The sequence below is a fragment of the Gallinula chloropus genome (assembly GCF_964237585.1).
Source record: "Gallinula chloropus genome assembly, chromosome: 2".
Lineage (NCBI taxonomy): Eukaryota > Metazoa > Chordata > Aves > Gruiformes > Rallidae > Gallinula > Gallinula chloropus.
The window spans coordinates 8,657,719-8,671,181 of NC_140086.1; the positions used below are offsets into that span (position 1 = coordinate 8,657,719).

Sequence of the window (13,463 nt, forward strand, 5' to 3'; positions counted from 1 at the left end):
TCAGGTTAGGAATGCTTTCTTTCACCTTCCTTTTCCAGCTGACACACCTGTATAAGTCCTTCTTGTTATTCTTTGAATTCCTTGCCAAATTCAGCTCCAGCTGAGCCTTGGTCTTCCTGACCCCATCTCTACACAACCAGGCAGAATCCCTATATTGTCCTCAGGCTACCTGTCCCTGCTTGAACTGCTTGTACAGTTGCCTCTTGTTCTTTAGTTTGAACAGCAGATCTTGACTCATCCATGCTGGTCTCTTCCCTTCCCTCCCCAATTTCCTACATCTGGGAATTGAGAGCTCTTGTGCTGTATGGAAAGGATCCCTAAAGATCCACCAGCTCCGTTCTGCTCCCTAATCCCTAAGGACCATTTCCCAAGGGGTCCTACTGATTAACTTCCTGAAGAGCTGGAAATTTGCTTTCCTGAAATGGAGTGTTTTAACTACACTCCTCGGGTCTCCCAAACCCCTCCAGCCCTTGAACTCTATCAGTGCATGATCGCTGCATCCCAGGCTGCCTCCAATCTTGATGTCACTGACAAGGTCACATGCATTGGTGACTATCAGGTCTAATATGGCATTCCCTCGAGTAGGAATGCCTATCACCTGGGCTAAGAAGTTATGCTCAATGTGTTCTAGGAATCTCCTGGATTGCCTACAGCTTGCCAGGCTACTTTTCCAACAGATGTCAGGATGGTTGAAGTCCCCCAGTAGGACAAGAGCTCGTTTATGTGAAGCCTCCTGTAGCTGGAGGAAGAAGGCTTAATCTAAGGGCTCTACTTGATCAGGTGGCCTGTAGTAGATGTTTTCTTTGTTGCCTCAATCTCTTTATTTTCACCCATAGGCTCTCTACTTCCTTGTGGCTATTCTTCAGGGACAGGTCTTCACACTCCCTCCCTTTCCCTTTTACTTATCACCCGACATAATTTGATGTTAAGAAAGAAAATTCCAACCATCCTCAAACCGAGTTTGGGAAAGGGAAAATCCAATTAAAATTACCTAACTTCTATTGTCTTTGCTGAAATACAACATAATGCATAAAGTAGTAGTTTCTTTCCTCCCTACTGCCACTAGATAGTGCTAGACCCGTGTTTTAAACAAATTCCTTCCCTTTCATTTCAGACTTAATTCCCACATTAGCTCTTTAGTTACCAAACTTTTTATTTGCAGACCACTCTACAACAGTGTGGTTGGTGGAAGGCTTGACATCAGAGGACATGTCTGATGCAACAAACTGAGATGAGGAAAGGCACCTGTGCTATTCTGTATTCAGGACAAATGTCACCCATTGAGAGCAGAAATCGAGTCTCAAGAGCTGTGCCTTTATGCTGTCTCAGCCAGGGAGTATATGAGGTCTCCCTAAATAATATGATCTGTGAACTAGTCGTACATTTCCCAGTACTGTGCCCTTGCAGGCTGGCATTGGTCTGCACTGGTCCGTTGACTGATGAATTATTGGTTTATGCTGTGCCTGTGGTTCAGAAATACCAGTTAACTCCAGAGCCCTGACATGCTTAAGTCATGCATTTATGTACCTTTAAACAATTAATTTGGTATCTGAATCCCTTTAAAAATACAGCATAATTTTTTTTTTATAACCCAGGAAAGCAGATTCTTTGCAACTCTCATTTGTAGTAAAGTTAAAAAAGAAAATCTGCATAACCTATTTCTTTGTGTCCTGTGGTTTTAATTCATATATTTTAGGCAAATAGAAGCAAAATGCGAGATTTATTAGATATATCTTCATGGTACTAAAGAAATAATACATCTAAGATATGCCTATTTAATAGCTATCCAACAACACCATTTTAATATATGGAGGAGAATTAATGCACAATATTTTTTCCTGTGCATTCTGTCCTTGTAATCAGGAGGAAATCCTTTATTCATGCAACATACTTAATTACAAGCCAAATAAATGTAAGGGTATAAACTGATGGTATAAATTGTCAAGGTCTGTGGTGGACTGAATGCAGTTGTTTTTAAAAATGTAAATTGAAAAGAATGAAGATGAAAGGAAAAATGGGTACTGTTAAAAGGAATTTAATTTTTAAATGACATATCAAAAATTAATTTAAACTGAAACCCTTACATATTTATCATTAAAATGCTATTTCTAGAGCGTCTCTCTCCTTCCTTTCTTAATATCATTCGGCGTGACCCCTCTCTTGTCTCTTCTATTTAATCAAGTAGAAAATATGAAATAAAAGAGTACTTTTCTTTTTTTAAGTTTGCAGAGAATAGGAGTTGAATTCTGGTCCCACGAAGGTGGTGGGACAAAAATCTCTCTTGAATTTGGTAGAGCAGTATTTCATACCAAAGAGATCAAGGAGCTTGGCTTTATTGCCAAATGATTCAGATACTCAGCAGTGAAGGAGTCTTGGATACCGGTCCCAGCTCTCAGAATTACCTCTCTTTCCATCCACTGTTTCATTTAGTATGAACATTTATAATAGTCCTGAGACATGAGAGGCATCAGATGTCTTAGATCTCTACTGAGCACACATAACTAGCTTATAGTCATGAATGAAGGATCTAAGCCATAGAAGGCAGGTGAGGATTCAGCCTTGTGTTTGTAATTTTTTTGAGGGGTACTTTAGAACATATTTTTACTCAGTTCATGGGGGTTTGTATTTCCTTTTTGAAGTTGTTTTCCTTGTGCATGTGAATTCAGGCAGGATTTTTGATTGCACACTGGGACCAGTGTGACAGTTCAGATTTGGTAAAAATCTAAGTTTGGATTGCAGCTTTTAAATTTTACAAGATTTTGGACATAAGGAGTCACCAACTTTCATGTCATTATGTTTAGATTGTGTGAGTGCTGTACTTTCAAGTCAAGCCATCGCATTTTGTTCATATGAAATACATGGAGTAATTGGATTTATTTTTTAAAAGCATTTGGCAGTGTTTTCATTATGTGCATTTGGGACATTTTAAATTAAACTTCGTTATTTTAAGCTTTTTCACTGTGACAAGGAAAACATTAGGTCATGTGAAGGAAAAACAGAGAGTTGAGTGCTTTGAATAAGGGAATGACAGGAAAGGAATCTTAATTGCTTTCCTCAGCAATCTACTAGGAGATTAAAAAGAAGACAGATTTTCTTGGTGCTGTACAGTGAAGTGACATGAATTGAAGCAAGGAGATGCTGATTAGAAATTAAGAAAATAATTTTGAATCTGAAGGTGGTCAGACACTGGAATTGGCCAAGATAGGTTGGAGAATCTCCATCCTTGTGTATGTTTAGGACTGGATTTAACCCTGAGGAACTCAATGTAACTTTGAACTTGGCATTCCAAAGTTGTCCGTGCTTGGAGCAGGTGACCTTAAGAGGTTCATTCCAACTGCATTATTCTGTTAGTCTGTTGTTGACATTAAAGTTTCTGATTATCAGGCACTTTGATCATTGTAGCTGTGGATGTAGTGAGTTGTATTCAGATCTTTGACATCTGGAAATCTGAGGTGAAATCTTAAATAAAGTCTTTTGAAATTATTGAGGAAAGAAGGTGCCAAATTGGCTTATTGGGAAGGTTCATAGTTGGAAAATTATTTCTAGGACAGTGGCGCGCCCAGGTGGCTTTGTGGTTTGTATTTCTGTTGGGTTTTTTAAACCAGAGTGGAGACATTGAGTACCCTGATCACGATTAAATAAGACAAAGCATCCTAGGGGCTCTAAAGGGAAAAAAGGTCCTCTTTAAGTAGCAGTAGGGGAAGTAGAGCTCTTTAAAATTTGGGGTGAATCAGAATGTAGCTCTTCAGTGTTACTTATATAATATTGAACAAATTCCCTCATGTCCTTCTGGGTTTTATTACCTTTAACTTTTCTCTTAGAGGTTTCAATGACTACTATTTCTGAGATTCTTGGCAGAAGAGTTCAGCTGAAAGGACTTATTGGAAAACGAGCTGTGAAATGTCCCTACTGTGATTTTTATTTTATGAAGAATGGATCAGATCTTCAGCGTCATATTTGGGCTCATGAAGGTAAAACTCTGGTTTTAAGCTTTTGGGCATAGAATCACTCTCATATTCCACACAAGTTTTGCTGATATAAAAAGGAATTCAAAGTTATCACTATACCTGAATCAAAAACTTTATGCTGCAAGAGAAGTTAAATAATTAGTTTAATAGATTCTGCATCACAAATGGAACTTCACATTCATAACATGAAGAGACAGCTTAGATGTTAAGTAATATTAATAAGTTGATGATTCTGGTTTTTTCCCAAAAGTTTCATAAACCTCCATACTCAAGAAAATATTCTGTAATGAATGTGAGTGTGGAGGAGTGAATTAAATACATGCTCAGTCTCTTAAAACAAGTAATTTTCTATAACTTCTCATGAATAACTGCTGCTCCTTTCACATTTTTCCAGAAATACTTGATCTGGAAAGCTATTAGGAAAACAATTGAAATTCAGTTGCTTTGATGTATGTATATAACTTCTGTGTGTTTTAATTAAATCACGCTGAGCGTGGCAGCTAGCTGACATGGACATAAACAGTTGTGAAAAAGCTGTAAGATGATTCTGATCTTATCTATCTTTTTTTAAAGGAGAAATTTCAGTAATTTGGCAACAGCAGTTTAAAAATCCCTTGGAGCTAAAATCTACACCGAGTAAAATCTTGTGTCTACTGAATCTATTCTTTAGCAGGTGGAAGACCACTCATATGCTCATTAGTCAATTTATGGAACAGATTGCCTATGGCCTTTGAGCATTATTTTTGATTCTTTAGCCCTCTGCATAAAGGGGATTATGGGATTTGTTACTTTCAAACTGCAACTTTGGTTCTAAAGTGATTGTGCCTATGCAGATAGTTTAGACTTTTATACTAGCACTGTGTATTTGTTTGAATGCTTTAACCATGAGCTTACCTGTCTGTGTATTGTCGTGGTCCTCTTCAGTAGCCTCTACTCCTTTAGGGAGTTCAGTAATTCAGAACTGTTGGCTTGGAGCAATTGTTTGTGTATTCCATAGATAACAGTTTTTCCATTCTGCCAAGAACACTTGGAACCCATCTCATCTAACTACCAGGAGAAAGAGGTGAATGGAAATCTATTCCAAAATCAAAGTGTGCTATCAACTCTGCCTAAAGTAGGCTATAATTCCTCACGCTTGTAAATCTAGTTTTAAGGTCATGAATATCAATCTAAAACTGCCAGAGCCTCATGAAACTGTTGAACTACTCTGCCAGTTGAGATTTATTCAAGTTTTCTTTGAGGGATTTAGTTTGTTGATGTAGACCTGCTGCTAGATGATATACTGTGCATCTCTCTATTATGCTTTGGACACTTTGAGAGAAGTGAAATTTAAGTTCTTGTATCTTACCAAGGGAAAAAAAATAAGTATTACTGCATGAGCCATTAGCAATCTGATGCTAATTAACAATAAAAGCCATTGAACTTGTGCTTACATATTAAGTACCTAGTGAACTGTCCTCCTAAAACAGGGTTCTTCATTCTTCATTGTAGTAAATAGAGAATGATAGTTATCTGAAGATGTTTAGAAGGAGATTTGGTACATACACCAGCTAGGCATCAACTTAGTCTGGATTCTACTTTCAAATGAAGGACAGACATACCAAGACCAAAACATTTATACTTGCATGGTTAAAGTCAATACCTGGCTTAAGTAGTGATGTATTTAATTTCTTAAACCTAGATAGATACCCAAAATTTAACATTTTGACCCTTTTCTCTGTGGTGCCCAAATGATCTGAAATTTCTTTCAAGCAAATGTCGACCATGTCATCAAATGATACAGCTTGTTTGATTCATATTGTATTTTTTTTATTTTTAGGTGTCAAACCCTTCAAATGTTCTCTCTGTGAGTATGCCACTCGCAGCAAGAGTAACTTGAAAGCCCATATGAATCGTCACAGCACTGAGAAAACACACCTTTGTGATATGTGTGGGAAAAAATTCAAATCAAAAGGCACTTTGAAGAGCCATAAACTCCTTCATACTGCTGATGGTAAGTGCATGTTTATTAAATCCAGGTTCATTTCAGGGCAATAAATACTGGCTGTACTGTAGGACCTTATTGATAAGCATTTTTAGGTTGACCACTAATTGCTATTACAAATTTTGCTTATCCCTAGGAGACACTAATTGCATAATAATTCAAAACTTTGCAAAATTAAGACAGCTGTCTCTGGAATACTTGATTTTTCTGAAACTTCGGGTTGGTCTTACAGCCCCCTTACAGAGTACCGTTGATCTCAATAGAAATTTGAAAGTAGAAATAGTTCCATGTTTAAGTTTGCTGCTTACTTTTATGACAATATTATTAAGAGCTGCCAAATCCAGTAGCCCAACAGAGCCAGCCCTGTTAAGGGGCAACCCTGGCTACATGTACAGACTGGGGGATAAGACGCCAGAGGCGAGCCGTGCTGAGAGGGATTTGGGGGTCTTGGTCAACAGCAAGTTAAACATGAGCCAGCAGTGTGCTCTGGCAGCCAGGAGGGACAACCATACCCTGGGGTGTATCAGGCATGGCATTGCCAGCCAGTCCAGGGAGGGGATTGTCCCCCTCTACACTGTGCTGGTGTGGCCTCACCTTGAGCACTGGGTGCAGTTTTGGGCTGCACAGTATAAGAGGGACACAAAACTATTGGAGAGTGTCCAGAGGAGTGCAACGAGGATGGTGAAGGGTCTGGAGGGGAAGACTTATGAGGAGACACTGAAGTCCCTTGGTTTGTTCAGCCTGGAGAGGAGGAGACTGAGGGGAGACCTCATCGCGTTCTGCGTCTTCCTGATGAGGGGGGAGCGAAGGGGCAGGTGCTGATCTCTTCGCTTTGATGACCAGCAATAGAACCTGAGGGAATAGGATGAAGCTGAGACAGGGGAGTTTTAGGTTGGATATTAGGAAGAGGTTTTTTCCTGAGAGGGTTGTCGGGCACTGGCACAGGCTCCCCAGGGAAGTGATCACAGCACTGAGCTTGACTGAGTTTAAGAAGCATCTAGACGATGCCCTCAGTCCTGTGCTGTCTGACTTGGTTGGTCCTGAGTGGAGTCAGGAGTTGGACTTGATTTGATGATCCTTATGGGTCCCTTCCTACTCAAGATAACTAACTGTAACTAAGGCTGCTGCACCTGTGTGCCCACAGGTCTAGCCAGTGGCAGGCCTGCTCACATGCTCCCTGTAGGCACTCATGCATGAAGAACATGCGTTTGCTCTGTGATTTTAATATTTCTGTGATGATAACAGAGAAAGAGTGAGATGCAAATGCAAAAAACCCCATCTTTTATTTCAAAATTGGGATCCAGTACTTCATTTCTCTGTGATTATCAGTGAAGTAAATTATTTAGCAAGATAAGTTGTATGGACCTTCATTATGACTTAGTAGCTTGATCTTTGTTACTCATGCAATCTTGTGAAATTTTGTTCTCCTCTTATTGATTATTTAAATTCTTTTTTTAAAAAAAAAACACATTCTTTATCACTGTCCTTTTGCAGATGGCACACATCCTCTGTTCCATCTCGCACATATATGTGGAGTTTTTCTGTCAGACATTTATTATGTACACTTATATCTCTATGTATAATTAATGAAAGAGATGCTCCCTTTCACATTGATGCTTTCCAATATTTATAATAACTTGGTCAATAAGGAGCAGATGTTGTACATACATCTAAACTTCATGTGCAAGAACCAACATTTTTACTTATCAGATGCAATCCTCAGCTGATTCCTGGCTGGGAGAAGGAGGCAGGTTGTATTTGAATTAAAAGGAAAATTGGAACATGATCAAACTACAAAGAGAAAAAAAATGTGCCATAAAAAGTTCCCTGCATGGGGTTTCATTTAAAACCTTTCCGTTTTGTTTTCACCATCTGGCACATTCAAATAGTGAAATTTCACAATGGAAGTTGAATTTGTTTCTACCTTTGAGTTAGTTCTTCCTTGAACAATATGTGTGTGTGTGTAAGTAATTACTGCAATTCAGCTGAGGCTGCTTTGAAAATTTGGCACTGTTAAGAATAGGGCTGTAGTCGTGCAGGAGCTAGCTTTGTCTGGATTTGGTTTAGAAGTGTGAAGTTAGTTTTAAACATTTAATTGCACGCAAGGAACTGTATTCTCTGATCATTTACTCTTAGGTCAGGCTGAAGCCTTGACACTAGAGGCAGTGTTATTACCAGGAGCTGTTTTTATCTGGCTTCTGACTGTCATCATCTTCTGCAATAACTGAGGAAACTACATGTTCCTTGTTGATCCACCTCCATTTTTGACTGATATAAATACACCCAGTATTTAATGTTCTCCTGCCTTGCTTTTTTTACTTCCAGAAGTGTTCCAGGAAATTCCCCATACCTCTGGAAAATGCGTTTTGCCACTGGCTCCAGTGGAACAGAATCTCACTGTCAGTGGAGTCTGACATAATTTCCCTCCCTGAGTCCACCCCAATAAACTCTTCATACATTTCAAACCTTTGTGAAAAATAACATTTGTTAGTAAGGATGTAACATTATGATTTGTCAAGAGACTTTCAGCCTCTTAAATGCTGACAGTTTCTCTTTGCCCAGTGTCCCTTCCTGTAGTGGCATCACTTCAAAAGTTCTTAGTTACACACTTCTAGTGTTCTTCAGCTGTTTCACAAATAAATGAATTTGAAAGATGCTTTGCTGTTTATGAGCCTTGTCTTCCTGACTTCTGAATCCAGGCAGTTTTTGTTCAAATATCAGCCCTGCAAGGTCAATTTAACCAGAGGAATATAAAGTAGTTTTCTATCTGCTCTATTCTTCTCCAGAAGACAGACTTCTCAAGGGTGACATGATAAAAAGCAAATCTGTAGTCCAGGTTTATTACTGATTGTGATTAGAAATAAAACAGAAAACCTGGTTCCATTATTTTAATTAGACATTGGAAATTGTCTTAAGGTTTTTCTTAGGCTTTTTTTATGGAAACTTTCACACACAGTATGAAGTGCTTGTAACTTTTTTTGGAGAAAGATACAGGATCTAAAGAAACTTGATCATAGAGTCATAGAAGGGGTTTGCGTGGAAGACACCTCAGAGGTCATCTAATTCCAACCCTCTTGCCATGGACAGGGACACCCTCCACTAGACCAGGTTGCCCAAAGCCCCATTCAACCTGGCCTGGAACACTGCCAGAGAGGGAGCAGCCATGGTTTCTCTGGACATCCTGTTCCAATGTCTTCTCGCCCTCACAGTGAAGAATTTTTTCTTTATATGTAATCAAAATGTGCTTTTCTTCAGCTTAAGGCCTTTACTCCCTGTCGTATCACTTCATGCTCATGTAAATAGTCCCTCTCTGGCGTTCAATCATGACAAAATATGACCACCTTGCCTTAAGAAGGGCTCAAGACTAATCATTTTAGGGCTGAAGGCAGACTCTTACAGGCACAAAATCTGATCTCTTGCAGAATACAGATCATAACTTAATCTAATAATTTTGCATCACGTTTCCATTGTATTGGAGTATATCTTTTTCAGGAAGTACTAAGCAGATGTGATTTAAAGACTTCATATGTCAGGCCATCCATCTGATTTTCAAATAAATTGTCATAGTCATTAATCATGCCCTCTGTTTAAAGTACAGACTTTATTTAAGACTGCAGGTTCTGAGCAAAGGTTTTCATTAGCTGAAATACCAGTTCTTGTTCTTTGGTTTTATTGTTGCTATTTCAGGTTAGAGGGTTAGTGCCGTCCTTATTGATACCTGACTAGAAAGCTCACAGGCATGTAAAGAAATTGCAAGTATAATGTCTTGTCAGTAGAACTTAAAATAACACTTTTCTTTGGATGACACTTCTGAAGTGCTGTTCTTTTCACAAATAATTATAAATTGCAATGTCTCTGATTCTGTTATGTTGTGTAGCAGACCTGCTTGCAACGCAGACTTTCAGTCTGCCAAGTACTCAGGAGACAAAGACTGTCTCAAATCTTCCGATGACTTCTTAGGTTGGTATCTGGAGCATTACTTGTGCAAATATACACCCATTTTCTTTATGGCTCTTCTGATGTATTCTATGATTTTCTCAAATGATTTATGCGGGAGAAGTCAGACAGTCACTTTAGGTCCATACTTTTTTATAAAATTTGTGGCCAGTTGCAGTAAGGAAATAAGAATCAGCACTCTCCAAGAGCAGGTCACAGAACCTACCCGTTATCCCTAGTGCTGGGAAGCTGCCATCGTGTAAGTCACCACATGTGAAGTACAAACTCATCCCCATATCTCGTCTTGTGTGACAGACTATAGGTGAGACTTTGGGTGACTGCAGATATTTTGATGAGAAAGGACAACATGTCATCATGAACAAGGCAAGCAGGCATCAGTCAATCTGATGTTGATAGAGCAGCTTGTGCCCATTGTTTTAAAATTGTGTAAGGAGAAGTGAAAGGATGAAACACAAAACCTCTGTATTATTTGCCATACTAATCTTACTTTCATGTATAGCATGTGTTATTTCTCCCTGTATCCCGGCTAAAGCCAGTGTAGAAAACCTTTTTATGATAGTTTGAATTATTACTGGAAGAGTAGTGCTAAACACATAACCAGATGCTGTGGTAAAAATAATAGGGTGTGTTGTACCCTGCCAGAAAGACATCAAGAAAACTTACAGTGGAAAACCAACAAAATGTAAATGTATTTGAATCATAACAATTCAGTGCTTGGGACAGAAGTAGGTAAAAACACCTATCAACATGACCAAACATCTATGTTTTAAAGATTTACAAATCTACTTAACAAATGGAAAAATAACCATGCCTGAAGTTGGAAATAATTTATTTCCTTCTTCCATTTAGGCTACACAATAACGATACTTCTTTCCCAAGTGACTGTCCCATTTTTTAGCCAAAATTTTGCTGAACAAGTGCCAGACTTCTAGTATTTTTCATTGTTCATTCTTAGCATTTTGGAAATCATCTTTATGAGGAAATGTAATCAGTAGTTTTCTGAACTTATGTAGAAAAAAGTTATCTTATTCTCTATTCCCATTTCAGGAAAGCAGTTTAAATGTACGGTGTGTGACTACACAGCTGCCCAAAAACCACAGCTCCTACGTCATATGGAACAGCATGTCTCTTTCAAGGTAAGAAAACATAGAAATCATGCTTATTGATAAGTCTTTTCTAACTATATAGTACTTAATACATCATTTTTAAAACTGGCACATCTTCCTGTTTGGTAACAATGATGGTGTCTTGACATCTTAATGTTCTGGGAATTTTGCTTTGTACTCAGACTTCTGAGATAGAGTTATTTGTTTTGTGGATGATTTGTACCTGCCAAAAATGTATGTATAAAACAAACATCATTGGGGTTTTTTTGACTATCATCCCTTGGAAGTACTAATCTAATATGTACCTTAACATGTCCTAGGGAAGTGGGATAGCAAATCCTGTACATCACTGTTCATTGCCCAACTTAAATTTTCTTTGACAGTTTGCAAGTCTAATGTACTATACCTGAAATATGGAAATAATTTTGAAACATCCCATTTATCTGAAATGTATTTTGGAAAGAGTTTTGAAGACTGTCAGTGTTTCTGTGAAGCGTTTAGATTACAGATCTGATTTATTTTAATAAACTCTAGTATGGTTTTATTCCTAAATTTCACATTGTATCTCCGCATGATGAATTGTGAAATTTTATATTCAGTAAATAGAAGTTACACTAATTTATATTCCAGAAAAGTCCAGGATTTTGTGTATATGAAAATGTTTATTTTAATATAACAGTTCATCTTGGCAATGAGTGTATTTCTTACTGAAAACATTGCACGATTTTCATATGCAATATCCTTCATTATCTACCAAACATTTTGCTTCTATAAAGAGTATACTTCAGCAATTCTTAGTAAGTACCAATGCTGCATACCTCCATAAAGGAGAAAGGAAGACAGTCTTTTGATTCATATTTTGAATTTTGGAAGACAAGACGTGTAAGAAAACAAAGCAAGTCATCTAAAGAGATTATATGTTTTGAGTATTTCCTTCTTAAGTGTGTAGTTTTGCTGGGGAATTTTCTTTTTTAAAGGATGTTTTGAAAATGGAAATATACCATTTTCCTTTTAAATGGCTAACAGGATAGATGTACCCATAATGCAGTTCTTGAAATAGAGCTGGTTCTGACCTTGGGATCGGCTTTAGAACTGCTGGCTCAGCACCCCTTTTCAGTCTTCTGTCAGCCTCCAGCCTGGCTGTTCAGTGCATTATCAAGAGAACCTCAAAACACAGAAATAGGTCAGGCAGGAGTGTTGTCAAAACGAGTTCAGAAACTGTTAGTAAGCTCTTGCCTCCTTCAGGGACAGCTGTTTTCATGCATATCAAATTCAGAAGAGTGTCACTAGTTAGGTGACCCAATGATAACTTAATCTGTCGTATTTGCAATCTGCTTGAATTTGCAAATCTGCTGTCCCATAGCACATAGCTTACAGGACATGCAAGTATGTAGAGAGGGATACAAGAACACAGTCCTATGTCTGGATTATTTTGGGGGAAAAAAGAGAGTTTCAAGAATAGAAAAGTAGAGCAGCCACCTCAAAAAAATAATAGCTGAATCATGGAATCATAGTATGGTTTGGGTTGGAAGGAACCTCAAAGATTGTCTAGTTCCAACCCCCTGCCATGGGCAGGGGCACCTTCCACTAGACCAGGTTGCCCAAAGCCCCATCCAACCTGGCCTTAAACACTTCCAGAGATAGCACTTTAACACCCCCTCTGGTCACCCAGTACCAGTGCCTCACCACCCTCATGGTAAAGATTTTCTTCCCAATATCTAATCTAAACCTGTCTTCTTTCAGCTTAAAGCCATTGCCCCTTGTCCTGTCACTACACTCCCTGGTGAACAGTCCCTCCCCATTTTCCTGTAGGACCCCTTTAAGTATTAGTATGCCATAATTAGGTCACTGCTGAGCCTTCTCTACTCCAGGCTGAACAAACCCAACTCTCCCAGCCTGTCTTTGTAGGAGAGGTGCTCCAGCCTCCAGATCATCTTTGTGGCCTCCTCTGGACTTGCTCCAACAGCTCTATGTCTTCCCTGTACTGGGGACCCCAGAGCTGGATGCAGTGCTCCAGGTGAAGTTTCATGAGAGCAGAGGGGCAGAATCATGTCCGTTGACCTGCTGACCACACTGTTCTTGATCCAGCTCTGTTAAATTATGTCTGTACAGTCATATAGTACCTTCAGTTATTTTAGCTCTCTTACTCCCCCTTTTCAGACCAAAGTTTATGGCAGCTGAGTCATTTCCTTGTAGCAGAAAGTCTCTGCGTGATCATGACTTATGAAAACACACAGTTTACCAAATTATGAAAAGTAGGTAATATTCTTACTTGTGAATACTTGGTGTCTTGCACATAATAAAAAGTACCAAATTTGAGGTAAAAATTAGTTCCAACTTCCATTTTTATTTAATTTTGGAAGGTCTCCTTGGACAGTACCTAAACCAGAATTGAAATTGGTTTCTCAGGATCAGAACATTGCAGCATAGACTTGTATCCTGAAGAGA

The 13,463-nt window shown here is 38.6% G+C and overlaps 1 protein-coding gene across 1 annotated transcript in view; it reads left to right on the plus strand.

Moving 5' to 3' along the window:
* ZFAT (zinc finger and AT-hook domain containing) overlaps positions 1-13,463 on the plus strand; it is a gene marked incomplete at its 3' end in the record, with an annotated part of 86,378 nt that overhangs the window by 43,500 nt on the left and 29,415 nt on the right. The window contains exons 8-10 of the mRNA XM_084260419.1: positions 3,822-3,971; positions 5,788-5,961; positions 10,957-11,045. Coding sequence (XP_084116545.1) covers positions 3,822-3,971; positions 5,788-5,961; positions 10,957-11,045 — 413 coding nt within the window. The remainder of the gene's footprint in view (positions 1-3,821; positions 3,972-5,787; positions 5,962-10,956; positions 11,046-13,463) is intronic.